The sequence below is a fragment of the Prunus mume genome, linkage group LG2 (assembly GCF_029339155.1).
Source record: "Prunus mume cultivar Tortuosa linkage group LG2, ASM2933915v1, whole genome shotgun sequence".
Classification (NCBI taxonomy): Eukaryota; Viridiplantae; Streptophyta; class Magnoliopsida; order Rosales; family Rosaceae; genus Prunus; species Prunus mume.
This window is the reverse complement of record NC_142699.1, coordinates 2,393,790-2,410,929: the sequence shown is the minus strand read 5'-3', so window position 1 is coordinate 2,410,929 and position 17,140 is coordinate 2,393,790. Positions and strand designations below refer to the sequence as shown.

The 17,140-nt window shown below is 37.4% G+C and overlaps 3 protein-coding genes and 1 pseudogene across 3 annotated transcripts; all 4 read right to left on the bottom strand.

Annotated features, from left to right (window-relative positions):
- Positions 1-802: 802 nt before the first annotated feature.
- On the bottom strand, positions 803-2,446 carry LOC103319198 (VIT-like transporter 1b pseudogene; annotated as a pseudogene).
- A 1,396-nt stretch (positions 2,447-3,842) lies between these two features.
- Positions 3,843-9,721, bottom strand: LOC107880241 (disease resistance protein LAZ5-like). The gene is made up of 7 exons (XM_089046927.1): positions 9,222-9,721; positions 7,852-8,971; positions 7,174-7,446; positions 6,167-7,024; positions 5,173-6,033; positions 4,705-5,093; positions 3,843-4,582 (listed from the first exon to the last, which is right to left on the bottom strand). The coding sequence occupies exons 5-7, from the start codon at positions 5,618-5,620 to the stop codon at positions 3,995-3,997; spliced, it is 1,425 nt and encodes a 474-aa protein (XP_088903053.1). The 5' UTR covers positions 5,621-6,033; positions 6,167-7,024; positions 7,174-7,446; positions 7,852-8,971; positions 9,222-9,721; the 3' UTR covers positions 3,843-3,994.
- LOC148919415 (TMV resistance protein N-like) lies at positions 5,692-7,371 on the bottom strand. Its single transcript, XM_089046810.1, has 3 exons — positions 7,174-7,371; positions 6,167-7,024; positions 5,692-6,033 (listed from the first exon to the last, which is right to left on the bottom strand). Exons 1-3 carry the CDS (start codon positions 7,369-7,371, stop codon positions 5,692-5,694), a joined length of 1,398 nt encoding a protein of 465 aa, XP_088902936.1.
- On the bottom strand, positions 7,758-9,751 carry LOC103343072 (disease resistance protein RPV1-like). The gene is made up of 2 exons (XM_089046928.1): positions 9,222-9,751; positions 7,758-8,971 (listed from the first exon to the last, which is right to left on the bottom strand). The coding sequence occupies exons 1-2, from the start codon at positions 9,749-9,751 to the stop codon at positions 7,825-7,827; spliced, it is 1,677 nt and encodes a 558-aa protein (XP_088903054.1). The 3' UTR covers positions 7,758-7,824.
- Between the last annotated feature and the right edge of the window lie 7,389 nt (positions 9,752-17,140).

Genomic DNA, 17,140 nt, shown 5'->3' with positions numbered 1-17,140 from the left:
AATCTAATAAGGTTTTCTTTTTTAAGTTTATGTGGGTTTTAAATTTGAGGGCATTTGTGTTTATTTAGGTGAGTTTTTTGCTACATTTCAAATATTTTACAAAAACTGACATTTTTTAAATTGAGAGTCAAGTTTTGGCTATTTTTGATAAATTCTCTTTTGCTCCGTCTCTTCCCTCTCTTTTCATTGTTTGAATCTTCACACTCGTTCCTTGTTTGAATCCTTACTTTCCGAAGGTTTCAATAAAAATATCTCACTTACTTACTTGCATGAGAGAACTGTATGAAATGGGCTTTGGTGCTCCCAACAGTCCCAAAATCTTCATCACCTAAGAATTTTGCATGGACTTTGTTTCAACCACATGTCTTGTGTCCATATGAGTTTGGTCATAGGGAATAACTATTTTGATTTCATGAGAGTGTTTTCCATGCTTGGGCGTTTGTTGCAGTGGACCATAAAATTTTGGGTATCAACAATAATGAACTATCATAATTTTTCCCGTTTTCTTGTTCTTGTACATATGTGATCACCATTTTCCAACAAAGGCATTGATTAGTTACAAAACAAGCAATCGACACAAAGAGATAAAGTAGGAAAAGTACTTTTGAAAAGTAAAATCTTCAACCCAATCAGTCTAGCTTGTACCTCAATGAAAGAACATTATTTGACAAATATAAAGCATGCCACTCATGAACATTTGGTGTATATATATATATATATATATATATATATATATATATATATTGTGAAATGTAAAAGTTAAAACAGAAAGAAACCTCAAACAAAAGGCTTTTGGAAACAATTAGACTTTGACTCCACTATAACCAATCAACTTGGTGAAGGCATAAGTAATGGCCATGGCCATCCGCCCTCCAAGCAACATCCTACTACAAGACCTTGCCGCAGAAGTTTTGCCTAAAACTGCCCCTACATCACCGAAAACCACCAATGACAAACTAGACACTGCACCCACCACAATAACCATAACCTTGTAATCGGTGATGAACGCAGCTGCCAATAGTGGGACTAATCCACCCACCGAAAACGAAAACGCAGACGCCACGCTGGCTTGAAATGGACTCGGTAGCTTCACTTTCGTAGTTTCTTTTTCGTTGGTAATGTTGTTGTTTTCTCTCTTAATTTGAGCCGTCTCTACGTCAAGTTGAGTGTACACAGCCACAAACTCTCCTATTGCCATGTTGCATGCCCTAGCAACTAAGTCGGCGAATCCAGCAAGCAGCATGGCTGTGATGTCTCTTTTGACTTCCCATACGCCCATCATCACCGAAGCAATAGGGACCAATCCATCGTTGGCTCCCAAAATCGTAATGAAGTTTCTACTTGATTAAAAAATATATATATATATATATATATATATATAAAATGTTCTGCGTTTTGAGTGAAAATACCTATAGGATGGCTTAAAACACTAAAAGAGTGCAAGAGTAAAGTCTGCGTTTTGAGTAGTGAAGAGTAATACAGTAATATATAAAAACACGCCAAAGGAATTGACATGATGTATCAATCCTCTACAGTACAGAACGTAAAAACAGATAAAAACACAGAAGTTATTTTACGAGGTAAAACAAATCCACTATAGAACGATGATTACAAGAAGTATACAAACTTGTCCTAGAGGCTCTAGACAACGTACCAACTTCTTCGTAAATCAACTTCTCGCAGGATGATCTTTTGACACTCCTTATATTGAGCGCAATATTGATCGCTATTGCTTCAAGCTCGCCGGAGTTCTTCCAACTCTTCTTATGTTGAATCTGATACTGGTCACGATCGATTCAAGGTCACCGGAGAAAAACCGCCACAGCGGTCTTGGTGCCCTCAACCGTATGAGTCACCGAACATGCAAATGAATACAATATGAATACAAAGATAAATCACCAAGATAATCTCACTCTTGATAATTTATCCTTCTGGAAAATAAAGCACAACAACTTTCTTTTGTGTATATGAAAACTCAAGAAATACTCTAGTCGTTGAAAAGTTATCGAATGAAAACCAAGCCTTGCTTTTTATAATGGTTTTCAAAACTGGAAACAAGATCAATTAGTTCATAATCAACATATTAATTTGCCAAAGTCAGACTAATTGATTTCCAATTAAAGAAGACTTTTTAATGTTCAGAACAAGAAAGCAATTTAATATTTCTTAAAATAAAAAGTCTTCTTAATCAAAATGTTAAACAGATTGTGACTTTGAAATAATGCTTGAAATACCACAATCAAGATGCATGATTGAATGAAGAATTTACCTTAGTGATCGTTGGTTGACATATAAGCCTTCAGATCATATCTTGGAATTTTGACAGTCACCATCACAACTAATTTACCATCTATATTTAGTCTAATTTGTCTCTAGAAAATGCCAATCACAAAATCAATACTAACAGCATGGCTTTGATGTCTCTTTTGACTACCCCTACGCCCATCATCACCGAAGCAATATGGACCAATCCATCGTTGGCTCCCACAATCGTAATGAAGTTTCTACTTGATTAAAAAAATATATATAAAAAATGTTCTAGTTATTACAATGAATTGTGGGGGGTACCCCTGTGAAGTATGTGTGTAAATTATTATTATTATTATTTTAAAAACAAAAACAAAAGGAGTATCCTTAACATCATACTGTAGCTGTATGGGTTTAAAATTTAATATTACAAGTTAAAGAAAAATGGAGACATACAGTGTGTAAAAAGATTACAAATTTATTGTAATCACCTTATCTACCACTAGTTTTCTAAACGAAGAAATAATGCATTAAATTTCTATTGAAAAGTTAATATAGATACAAATAATGCCAGTGTGTCAAAGGACTATATATAATGCAGTTGTATAAAAGATGGATATCAAGACACAGGGTTCTAATCAAGGGCCAAAAGCATAAGATATCAAGTTTTTTTGTCGGTTTTGTAATGGGTATTTTTGTAACAAGTGGGCTGGGCAGTTTTTGGGTTTTTTTGGAAAAATTGTGTTTGGGTATCTAGTAATATTATTACAGTGGCAGTTTTATAAATTGTACAAATTTCAAAGGTTGTTTGTATTGGTAAGTGTATTGAATATTGGGCTGTTTTATAGAACTTGGATTGCATCAGGTTTTTATAAATTTTGGGATCTATGTTTGGGCTTAAATGTGAAGCTCCCTGTATTATTCGGCCTAGTAAAGAGCTATCTCATATAATATAAATATCTCATAAGGGGAGAAGAATACAAACACAGAAATTCCCAAATATTTTCGGATAAAGAACATAAAATATTACCAAAACAGAGTCGGCAAAAAGAAAAAGAAAAAGAACGAAAAGGACCTGTCAGATTACTCTTTAGCTTTTTTCTTTCGTCTATGCTCTTGAAATGCCTTCGCAAAACAACCAGTCTGATTCCTCACATCGTAGAATATCGGCACAACCTTTAGCTCTAATTTTTATCTACAATCCATGAGTATTTTATTTTGTGTGAAGGAGGTGTGAAGCGTATGTTCTTGCTTATGCTGACACATGTCTGCTACCTACAGTAGTGAAGAGTGCACCAGAAGGTGACATGTGGAGCTTTGGAACATGTGGTGGTCTCCGCGTGGCTCTCTCATCACCAAATCATTGAAGTAGATTTCCTACTAAAATTTGTAACGTTATAATAGATTTGGGTCATCTTACCAAACCACAGCTCAGAGAACGGGATGGACGTCTCTCCACACTGGAGTTGTTGCAAAACACCGGTTACAACCACGGCCCAGAAAACGGGATTGAGTTTTGGCAAGTGCTGTTGTTTTAACCGGCATTGGGATGTTGGTCTAATTCAAGGGTGAGTTAGGTGTACAAGGCACGTGAATTGTTAGCAGTGTATGTGAATTAGTTAGAATAGTGCTGTAGCTTAAAAAATTTAAGAAACACAGAAATCAAGATTGCAATTTCTCTTTCCTTCTTCTTCAGGTCTCTTCCTCATTCATCTCTGAATATGTTGAAATCGGCGCCTCAGTGGTATCACCCCCTCCTCCTCCTCCTCCACTTCGATTTTCTTCCCTTGTTCTCTCTGTTTCTTGAAATGGAGTCATCAACTCCCCCTGAAAAATCCCGATTTGTTTCCGAATCATACAAATGAGGATCCGGATTATCCATATTTTCCTTCATGACTTTGTCCCATTCTAGATGAACCCCTGTCTTCTTCACTCTCACCAAATCAACATCATCAGGCCTTACAAGAATGGAGACTTGGTCCCCGCCTTGCAAACGGAGCACATCGTTTGACAATTGTCCCTGCCAAAGACTTGGTCTACTCCAAGTTTTTAAGGAGGCAATTGCTATCTTGGTGTGCAAAGCAGCTTGTTTGGTAAGATTTCTAACGATAATGCCAATAAGATCTTGAGAATCTTTATAAGGCCTTCTTGAGAATTTTCGCCTGTATGAAGAGTAAACGAAGCATATAGTCAACCCTTTTAAATCACCACCCATGATTCTTTGAGGAACTTTAAAGAAGACGATACTGTCCACATGATTGACGATTTTGAACCACTCAGGAATATCATAAATCCCATTCAAATAAATTCCACCAAATCCGCAAGAAGTCCATCTCTGCACACCAGAAGCAAGACATTCTTATACATGCTTGCATATATCATTACATGGGCCGCATCTGCAGCTATGCCTCTGTGTTTGTGTGTGTGTGTGTGCATGAGAGAGAGAGAGAGAGAGACCTGTAGGATGTTGTTCCTAAAATCGGCAGTCAGATTGGTGCAGCCTTCCATATGAATCCTTGTCATGGAGTTTAATGACTTATCCAAGCCTGGAACCTCAGTGAGTTTGACCGAATCACGTAGATGCAATTCTCTCATATTCCACATTTTTGAAAAATCTGGAATTTTTTCCAATTCTGGGCAGCCAATTGCTTTCAGAACATACAAATTGGTTGGTAAATCTGGGATTGCAAGAAGTTCTCTGCATGCATTTAAACACAAGACCTTGAGCTTTGAAAGACTAGCGAGGCTTGGCAAGATATGAAAATTATTTTCTTCAAGAAGCAGATCTTCTAAGGAAATTAGGCTACATAGATCCTTAGGGATTGCATGCTCAGTTAACCAGCAGCCTGCAAGACATAATAACTCTATTAAAGAGTTTAAGGCATGTAACGAAAGGGATAAAAGATGGAATTTCAAAATTCTCACCACATAGAGATAAAATTCTCAACTTCTTCAATTTTACTATGGAAGATGGAATTTGTCTGATGCGCGTGTTATCTGCTTTCAAAATTGTCAATGATACCATGTCCCCTAAGCCATCAGCCAAGTCTTCAAACCTTGAACAACCATTCAGTATAAGAGTTTCAATAGACTTGGATTTATAGAAATTCAATGGGAGATCCTCTAGGCTTTTGCAGCCTTCAAGATTTACCAAACAAAGTCTTCCAAGATCCCCGATGGATGAGTGAATCTTATACAACGACGTACAACCTTTCAATATCAACTTCTCAAGATTTGGGAATTTTGAAAAGTCTGGTGATTTTGTTATGTGATTATCACATTCGACATGAATGATGTCATCATCATTGACCAGATTTTGATATGGGTGTCGTTCATACGCACAAAGATGGTAATCAATCATATTTTCGTTCATAAATTTGTCCCATACCAGACTAACACCTGTTTTCTTCACCTTCACCCATTTGTCCACTATTATTATTTCAATCAAGACTTTATCACCCTCTTGCAATTTGAGCTCGTCATTTGATAACTGTCCCTGCCAAAGATAATAACCCTCAATTGGACAAATGGAAATACTGTCGGGTGTGATCTTGGCCTCAAGCTCAGTACCCTCACCATGTTTTTAATGCTAATGCGAATACGATAACAAATGAACCAATTTGAAGGGGAAGAGAAACCGAAGGACAAAGTTAACCCTTTCAAATTACGACCAACACTTTGAGGCACAGTGAAATACACAATATCATCGTCATGGACACAGTCGAACCAATCAGGAAAATCATTTCCACTCAGAAAAATGCCACCATATCCGCAAGAAGGCCATCCCTATACCATGTAGAGCCAAATTATTATGAGAAATTCATTCTTATGCATGCATGTGCGTTGTATGTGATAGAAAGAGAAAGATGTATGTGAGAGAGAGAGAGAGAGAGAGAGAGAGAGAGAGAGAAGGATTGACCTGTAGGATGTTCTTCCTAAAATCGGCAGTGAGTTTAGTGCAGTTTTCCATATGAATCCTTGTCATGGAGTTTAATGACTTATCCAAGCCTGGAATCTCAGTGAGTTTGCCCGAATCTCTTAGATACAATTCTCTTATATTTGACATTTCTGAAAAATATGGCATTTTTTCCAATGCAATGCAGCCATCTGCTCGTAAGACTTTCAAATTTGTTGGTAAATCTGGGATTGCACGAAGATTTTTGCACTTATTTAAAGACAAATCATGAAGCTTTGAAAGACGCCTGAGGCTTGGTAGGCTGCAAAAATTATTTCCTGCAAGATCTAAATTTTCTATGGAAATTAGGCTACCGAGATCCTTGGGGAATGTATCATCGGTTAAATTCCAGTTCGCAAGAGCTAATTCTCTTAAAGAGCTTAAACTTTGCAATGAAGGAGGCAAAAGATTTGTTGATGGCGACCCTTTCACATCGCATAAAGATAAAACTTTCAGTTTCTTCAATTTTATTATGGAAGATGGAATTTGTCTGATGGCTGTGTAATCCGCTTTCAGAGTTGTCAATGATACCATGTCCCCTAAGCCATCAACCAACTTTCCAAAACGTGAACACCGAATAAGTAGAAGAGTTTCAATAGACTTGGATTTATAGAAATTCAGTGGGAGATCCTTTAGCATTATGCAGTCTTTAAGATTTACCAAAGAAAGTCTTCCAAGATCCCCGATGGATGAGTGAACCTCAGACAAACTCTCACAGTATTCCAATATCAATTCCTTGAGATTTGGGAGTTTTGAAAAGTCTGGTGATTTTGTTAGCCCATGGGAATGGCTGAGATTAAGGATTTTCAAATTCTGATGCAACTGTTACACAAAAACAAAATTAGAATGGAAATTAAAATCCAAAAGGAAGGTCTCTGATACAGAAATTAAACCAAAATGAAGAGAAGGTGAAGTATAATATATGTATAGAACCATAAGGAAAGAACCAGAGAAACTTGAGATTATTATACCTTGCAATCCTTCCAAACTATTCTGAGTTTGCTGTGCCGCAGGTCTAAAGCAACTAGTTTTGGTTGCATAGGAAAGTCATCTGGTATGGACTCTAAAGGAAAATAATGCCAGCACAACCATATTAACTTTTTGGGAAAATCTTTGTACTCTCCAGTGAGCTCTACTCCGCTGAGGTGGAGTAACCTCAGTTTTTTCATCTTGGTAAATGCTTGTGCACTGAATCTAGCCCTGTAAGAGCCATGTAGAGCAACTCCTTCAATTTTTTCAGTTCCCTGTTAACAAAAGATACCGAGTTAGAAAAATGATTTGCAAACATGAAAATCCGTTTATGTATTAACCAAAAGGTATAATTAATAGTTTGTGTTTGCAATCAAAGCACATATTTTTTTGTTGGTTATGCCTAATTGAGCTTTGATATTAATGGATATAATATAAGAAATAGCAACAGGGTCTAGCGAAGTGAAAAATGGTCTAAACTTGCAGACTAAGGTCTCATGTTCAAATGGCACCTTGGTAGCGTGGATGTGTGAGAACCCCCTCTTTTACTTTGATTTTGCACTTGTACTAAACAAAAAAAATAAAGAAATGGAGAAGGACATTTTAATTTATTATAGACATGGGATACATATGCTTCTCTTGCATGATGCATTCTAAAACTTTACTTGGAAAGTACTTACAGATTTGTCTCCCAATACATCTGTTATGTCTTCACGTTTCCACAATCTACTAAATTTTTCAGGCCGACCGCGGGCATTTTCATAAACGATCTCTCTTCCCATGTCTCGAAGCAAATCATGCATCATCAGCTCCTTTTGCTCACTAACAGTTACAAGGCACCGTTCAATGAGGACATTGATTCCTACAGTTGCAAAAAAGCCACATCCATCTAATATTTGGGTTACATAGTCCTCGTCCATTCCCATAAAGAAACAAGATATATCAAGGAATATCTTTCTCGTTGTATCATCAGGTAGCCCGTCAAAGCTTATTCTAAGTGTTTTTTGAATTTTTCCATCAGGAAATCTTTCCAATTTCTCCAAATGGCTTTCCCACTCCGCTATGGATCTTTTAATCAGAAAAGACCCTACAACTCGAAGTGCTAGTGGCAAGCCTTGACAGTAATGAATTACACGTTTTGAGAGGTCAAGATATTCTTGATCAGGATAACCACTTTCAAAGGCATGCCAACTAAAGAGCTCTAGAGCTTCTTCCTCATCCATTTCTTGAGCCATATATGTGCTATCCACTCCAACTTGCTCTAGCAAATGTTTATTTCTTGTTGTTATAACAATTCTACTTCCAGGACCAAACCAATCACGAGCTCCGGCTATTGCTTTTAGTTGCTGTAGATCATCTGCATCATCAATTATGACAAGTGCTCTTTTACAGCAAAGTCTTGCCCTTATCATATCTATCCCTTTAGCATCAGAGCCAACCTTTATGCCCCCGCTTTTCAAGATATCATTTAGAAGTTGTTCTTGCAAACCAACCAGACCAGTAATGGGTTGGTGTGCAATTACTTCCCTCACGTTTGCAAGGAAACTCCTACCCTCAAAGATACGTTCAAATTTGTTATAAATGGTTTTGGCAAGCGTTGTTTTTCCAATGCCGCCCATCCCCAAAATACCAATCATGCGAACAACATCCTTAGAACCTGATTTTTCAATATCTAAGTGATTACTCAAAACCTTCAGCCGAGAAGTAATTCCAACAAGGTGTTCGATGTCTAATTGGTATTTGCTGTACAACTGCTTACTAACCTCCCCAAGAATTTTCTTGATAAACTTTGCTTCATGCCTGGCAATTAAACAAAGAAGCAGAACCACGAATAATTCGATGTGGAACAAACTACAGGGTTAAATTGAATCCCTAACTTAACAATTTAGATATAATTAACAATTCAGATTGGGATTTAACATTATCAAATAAGAAAGAATGCATAGTTAAAACATAGTTGGAAAAACAAAAACAAAAACAAAAAGGACAGAAAACATATGGTTGTCAAGTAAGGAGATGATAATCCAAGGAACAAGAAATTAGTAATTACCCATTGTCAGCATTTTTAAGATCTTCCCCACACAAATCTGCAGCTTGACTGAGAGCATTTCTCCACCGCTGTACCTTTTCTTTCTCATGTTTACCTTCACAGATGCCCGCTTCATGTTTCTCAAATGCCTGCTTAAAACTACCAGTTTGTTTCCGGACATCTGAAGCCTCAACATTATAGAACAATGGAATAACCTGTTGCCCCAATCTTTCTCTACACTCCATGATCCTCACCAGCTCGTCAAGACACCAACTGGAATCGGCATAACTCTTGGAGAAGACAATTATGGAGATCATGGACCTGTCGATTGCCTGCTCCAGTTGGGTTTTTATGAATTCCGCTCTTTCTAGCTCGTTGTCGTCAAGAAAGGCGCGGATTCCGGCATCAGATAATGCGGCGTGGAGGTGGCCTGTGAAGCCCTTGCGTGTGTCTTCACCTCTGAAGCTCAAGAACACTTCGTACTCCCAACGTTTTGATGAGGAGGACGGTGAGGATGAAGAGGAGGCTTTATGGGCTTTCCCGGCATCCATTAATTGATACTGGAGGAGCTATCGGTTCAGATCAGACCAGCTACAAATTATGCACAAGTTGGCCTTCCGATCCGACTTGGGCAGAAGAAGTTATTTCATAATCAAATATTTTTTCTGGGCAGTGGTTTATGTGTTGCAGCGCAGATGAATAAATTCGAAATACGCATAGTCGACAAAAGCAAAAGTTCCCATGTGGGTAGAACAATGAAAAGATAATATCTTTTTGGCTACACGATCTACTGGACGGCTAAGATTGAAGTTCAGGAAAATGCAAGGAAGCTTAGGGGAAAGAGGCATGAAAAGAGAGGGAAGAGACGAGCACAATGTCCAATTAGTTTGTTTTCACAAAATTCTTTTTCGTTGATTGTTTGTATAAAAATTGATGATTTCATTTTTTAAAAAAACCTTATGCAAATGACAAAATTAACCTCAATGAAATATATGCAATCTAATCTCAAAAGCCAACTTTGTCATTTGTAGAAATATTTTGTATAAAATCATCAATCTTTGGATAAAAATCAATGAAAATGAGCTTTGCGAAAACAGTTTAAAACTTCAAGGGGTGTTATTGTAAATTTTGAAATCTCAAGGAGTTTTGTGAAAAAACCGAAAACCTCAGAAGGTGTTAGTGTAAATAACTCAAAACAGAGACATACAATGTGTGTAAAGATTACAAATTTATTGTAATCACCTTATCTACCACTAGTTTTCTAAACGAAAAAATAATGCATTAAATTTCTATTGAAAAGTTGATATAGATACAAATAATGCAGTTGTATGAAATATTTTATTAGAGAGAGAGAGAGAGAGAGAGAGAGAGAGAGAGAGAGCTAAGTGCTCCCTTGTTATGAATTAATTTTATCACAATTGTACAATTTCATTACTGGATTAATGTTATGAACAAATTCAAGTGGGTTTCACTTATATGTTGTACTCTAACAGAATATGTTATGAGTAGTTTTGAGAATTCCGATCCACACCATCAAATACATGGAGCTTCCCTAGATGTTTATTCCAAAAGTGACATATATATTCAGCGGAAACACAAAACCTACATGCATGTTTTACATATATATCCATATTTCTCACCAAAATGAGACTTAGCTAGGTTTTATCATGATGTATGATTTGATCAATAATGTATTTAATACATATGGGACAACAATACGTATTCAATAGTTAATGATTGAGAGGCTTCTAAGAACTTTCTTCCCTTCCTTATTGATTGAAAAATAGAGATATTTAGTCATATACCCATTCTTAGCAATAAATGACAGGACCTGACCCAAATTCCACTTTGGAATCCGAATGAGCCCTGTGCGTGTCATCACACTCACGAGCAACTTCCCAAGGGTCACCCATCCCGAGATTGCTTTACCCCAACTCGCATAACTCGAATTCCCATGACTCGGCCGCTGAGCTCCCAAAAGGCCTCGTGCTAGATGGAGGCAGACATGTATATATAAGGCACAACACCCCCTCTCCGTTGGTCGATGTGGGATATTACAATCCACCCTCCTTAGGGCTCGACGTCCCTTCGCACACTCGCACCAAAAGGCGAATGGCTCGATACCAAATTGTTACACTCGGATCGGGCCGCCAGTAGCACGATATTGTCCGTTTGGGCTCCCATATCTGTCCTCATGATTTTGTTTCGGGAACTCACGAGCAACTTCCCTGGGTCATCCATCCCGAGATTGCTCTAGCCCCAACTCGCTTAACTTCGGAGTTCTCATGACTCCGGCCGCTGAGCTCCCAAAAGGCCTCATGCTAGATGGAGGCGGACATATACATATAAGGCACATCACCCTTCTCCGTTGGTCGATATGAGATGTTACGAGTGTCTGACACCTGACGGTTGCCGAAAATAATTAACCAAATTGCCCTTCTAACCAAAATCCAATGGAATTCAAGTGCGACTTTTGCCGAAAATTCAGCAGAATCTCCCTTATAAATTGAACATTTCCCAAAAATTCTCACTTGTAAAACAAGCATATAAGTATATATATATATAGCCCAACTGCCTGTATGCATCAGATTATATTCAATAAACCAAGCATAAAACACTCTGGCCTTAAGCCTCAACAATTCAAATAAATCATTTTACTAATAACATTTATCTCAACTTTCACAATATCAATAGTACATAAGCAATCTCAAAGATTCCAACTCGTGGCTGCACTTTGTAACCTTAGGCCGCCTACGTACCCTTACTAAGGGATCAAGTTACACGTAGTTCTTTCTCTTTTACTGGTAAACTTAAGAAAATAATTGTGAACTGCGTAAAATCCCTAAACTTAGAAATCCTCAACTTTTAGTTTAAACCTCTTAAGACCCAATCATTCTCCACCTAGGCGTACCCCCATTCCTAATCCGTCAATTCCATTAATACCATCAATTCCATCATCGCAAGCCTCGGAGACACTAAATCTACTTGAGTCGCAATCCTCACAGGCCTCGGAGATACCACTTCTATCCGAGCCGCAATCCTCCTTCGCAGGCCTCAAAGATACCACTTCTATCCGAGCCGCAATCCTCCTTCGCAAGCCTCAAAGATACCACTTCTATCCGAGCCGCAATCCTCACAAGACTCAAGGGACTACTGATCAGCTTGAGCCACATTTGTAACATCCCACATCGACCAACGGAGAGGGGGTGATGTGCCTTATATGTGCATGCTCACCTCTATATAGCACGAGGCCTTTTGGGAGCTCACCGGCTTCGAGTCATGGAAACTCTGAAGTTAAGCGAGTTGGGGGCTAGAGCAATCCTAGGATGGGTGACCTACTGAGAATTTGCTCGTGAGTTCCCATAAAAAAAACGTGAGGGTAGAGAGGGGGACCCAAAGCTGACAATGTCGTGTTATGGCGGAGCCGATCCCGGGATGTGACAACATTCCTCGTACCACACGGTGTAAGGGTCCTCAGAACACGTGGGGCATTATTTATAAATGACACCGTTTCAAGCAACTAAGGGGTACCTTTGTGATGGGTTTGAAAAACCATATCCCAAACTTATATCAATACTTTCCCTTTATTTCACAATCTATTTCTTGGCCTTTATATAAACTTTTTGATGAATTGATTATGATAAATCATTCTTGGTCAAGACTCATTTACATGGTCCTCTAACCCTTCTAAAAGGATATAACTACCTCGGAGGACTCTAGGTCAACCGAAGGGTCAAATCGCCTAAACTCGGTCAACCAAGCCCGAGGGGCCCACAACCTCTTATCACGAATCCGGAAGTCCCTAGAGATTCCAATATGTATAGGACACATGTCCCGAGAGTTTGGTCTCGATCGGACGGTCGGATTACCCAGTCGTACACCGGACAATTCTGTAAACCTAACCCTAGGGCTCGTGATTTTGGAGTATATGGGACTCCGATTTACGATCCGTCGACTCCTATACGATCATGGAATTACCTAGATCAACATATACCAAATTGACTACGATCCAACGGTTCAAACGTATCGAACTCGAAAACTGCACAATATGCTAGATCCGTTCGGGGTTCAAACGTTAACCAAATTGAAATTTGAAAGTACCTACGAGCTCGGGAGGACCAGGAGATCCTTTTAGGACACAATGCCCCTTTACTACAATGCCCACTCGCCGCCACACACGTTGGCAGTGCGTGGGTGCCCAAATCGATAACGCTTCTCCGGAAAATCTCAAAATTACGGCTGAAGACTCCTACCCTAGGTGTAAAACCTCATTTGGAATCACTTTTGTTCTTGGGCCTACCCCGAAAAATGACCTGAAGTGGCCGAAATTGCAATCCAAAAACTGGTCGAAATCCAATTCGAAAATCAAGGTGTCTACGCTACAAATTGATGAAAATCTACCCAACCATCAGCTAGAGCATGGAAAATAGGTAGAAATCCATACCTCACACGACAAATTTGGCGGCCGGAGGAGAGAGAACGTGCCGACGAAAATCCGTCACAAATATGGCCGAAAGTGTTTTTTGACGAGTTTGGCACGTTTGACGTAGGAAAACGATTCTGGTTTGACATCGGTGACTGAGCATGAGCCTTTGGCGTCGAGTTTGGGGTTAGGGTGGCGACGTGGTGGATGCGAGAGAAGGAGAGGCCGGTGGAGAAAACAATCCAGGGTGTTTCACAGATGAGAGAGAGAGAGAGAGAGAGAGAGAGAGTCTTTGAAATCTGACCTGAAAAATTACCATTTTGCCCCTCAATGTATTTTGATTGTATCTCCCTCAATACAACTCGGATTCGGGCCTACTATGTGTCTATAGACTCGTTTCAACGTGATATCTGAAATGGCACATTCGAAATTCCCAAATTCCTTTTTGGTCAAAAAGTCAACTTTAAACCTAATAAAATATTTCGAGGGTATTCTAGCCCTTTTTCTTGAATAAAATAATAATTAAAAATTAATTAAGGGTCAGGTTGTTACAATAAAACTATAAATAAACTATACGCCATTTAATTTCTATAAACAAACAACAACAAAACCCCAAAAATGACAGATGGTCCTATTGAATTTAATAATAATTATTAAATTACTTTGATGCCCCATTGAGTGTTTTGGGATTTCTTATGAGGTATTTGGGTTGGGTTTGTTTTAAAAAATCAATGACATTTTTGTAAGTTAAAAGAAGTTAAAAGCCTTTTTGTTATGTTGTAAATGAGCTTTGGGTGTGTTTCTAAAGTCCATTTCATATAGTTTTTATTTTATTTTTTTATTTTATAATTTGGGCTCTTATATTGTGTATTATAGTGAATCTCCCTTAAAAAAATATCTGATAGTTATGTTCGTTCTTCAAAAATAACTTAATTTTGTGTTATATGAGAAAAGATGTATACAATTAAGTATTTTTTATATATATTAAGGGCCAGTTTGGCATTGCTATGCTGTGAAAATAAATCGTCGATTTCTTTGTGAGAGAAATCAGTGAGAGAAAGCGATTTAGCGTTTGGTAAAATTTTTGTTAAAAGTGTTGTTGGTATTGATTTTACGCAAAATCAGAAAATGATTGTTGCATAATCATTAAACCCAACACCTCTTCGAAACTGATTCCTGCATAATCAAAAAATGAAAGCACATCATTAGTTGCTTTCCCTTATAGCTTTCTCACAGAATTTTTAACAATAAGTGATTTTTTCGCAGTTTACCAAACGGGTTGGGCTTCTCAAAATTTTTAAAAAATCACTTATCACCCTAAATAAGCAATGCCAAACTGGCACTAAGTATATCATCACGTGATATAACTAATTCACTTATATTGTAACACATGAATAACATTCAATAATTTCTTGGGGTAAATTACTCAAATGATCCTCAAACTTATACCTGATTTACATTTTGGTCCCTCAATTAAATTATTTGTTCAAATGGTCCATCAACTCTATATTATTCGCTCAAGCGGTCCTATCGTCTAATTTTCTGTTAGATTTAACCTAATTTTAGGGTAAATAATGATCAATTTGCCCTTATATTTAACAGATATATTGACATAATGTAACAGTAGGACCAATGGAGCGAATAATATAGAGTTGATGGACCATTTGAATGAATAATTTAATTGAGGGACCAAAATGTAAATCGAGTATAAGTTTGATGACCATTTGAGTAATTTATCCTAATTTCTTGTATATTACTGTAGAATTTTCTCTTTTCTTCCATTGTCCATGACAGGTGTTAGAAGTTGACTTGAGCTTATATTGCATAGAAATTTGATGCTAAATGAGAAATTAGCATACCAAGCGCTGGCTTACAACAATAGACAACTTTTATAATTGAGTTATTTACTATAGACATCCCTAAACTTGGCTCTCATTTACAATTGAGTCCCTGATTTTTTTTTTTTGGAGGCAATTATATCCACTAACTCGATAAATAGTTCCAATTGAGTCATGTCATCCAATTCTGTCAATTTGTCCGTTAAAATGAGGATAAAAGCATCCTTTTGAGAATGGATTGAGCAGAACCACAATCCAAAAACAAAATCATATGGAAATTTTTTTCTGGATTCCAGGTTGGGAGATGGGAGGTGGGTAAGGTTGGGTTGGGATCTGGGTTTTATTAAAGAGGAGGGGATGGGTTGCTGGAGAGAGGGAGAGCAAAGACCTTCGGGAATGATTCACCTCCTCCAACGATACTATTTGGAATAGTAGTATAGATGCTTTGCTTGAGGACTCGAAGGAGAACTGTGTTTGCTTCTTGTCTAAACCCATACGAAAATCTTGATCTAATCACAAACACCAACAAAATGCAGTTCACAAATTCATCAGTTTACGTCTACAGTATAAACTTTATAAACTGAAGTTTTAAATAAACAAAATGTTGTATTTTGCCTCTTGAATTAAAGTTTCAAAAGCTTTTGAGAATCATTATGGTGGTTGGCCTTGTATGCATAAACATGCCTTTCTTTGTTTTAAAATTTTTTAGTGTGGTTTGATGCCATGGCTTTTCTTTAGATATTTTCTTGGAGCAAAAATTAAAATTAAAAATTGAAAAAATGGTAATCGTTTACTGATCAAACACTCCTTAGAAGCTGCATAACTTTTTCTATGTTGATCACTGTCAACGATGGGCTATGGCATAAAATATAATATTGAATTGAAAAAAATCCAATAACACCTGGTATTTTGATCAAAAAGAAGGTGAGCAAATATAGTTTTCGTCATTATCAAACATGCATATATGTCAAATGTCAAAAAAAGATTTGCTTTCAAACATGCTCATGTGTAGTTTCATAAACTTCTTTATGCGACTTTTGCTCTTTTGCGTTTTGATCCTCAAGTAATTAAAAAGAGATTATTTTAGTTTTGTTTTTTTTTTTCAAGACAATCCGTGTAATTAAAAAAAGATGAGGCGGTAGATGACATGTGTTATCATGCCATATGACATGTATTAGTATCAATATGTTGGTAAACAAATTAGCCCCATAGCATTATTACACTAAAAAACACATCAGTAGTTTGACTTCATTTTAGGTTGTGTTTTTTTTTTTCAATCATTAAAAATACTACTCATTGAAGGGGTGGCAGAAATTTTCATCATCTCACTAAAACATTAATTTGAAAAGAAAAATAAAACATATCGAATTTAAGAAATTCATCCCCATAGTCAACAACTCAATAAGGAAATGAACCGTTGAATTCTGTTTAATTGAAGTTGAAATGAGAAGATTTGGGGGAATTGAGAGAAAATGAGGGAAGAAATTTAGAGGATCCAGCTGCTTTCCCAGCACCAATCATTTTCGTGGCCCCAAGAGCGTTGAAATGGTCAAAGGGTAATGAGAAACAGACAAGCTAAGAATTCCTGAGGAGACCAACCCCCCACAAAAAGTAAAAACAAAGGGTTCATTTCTGCATTACAAGAATTCCTGAGACAGGCAATCATCATGTGACAAGTG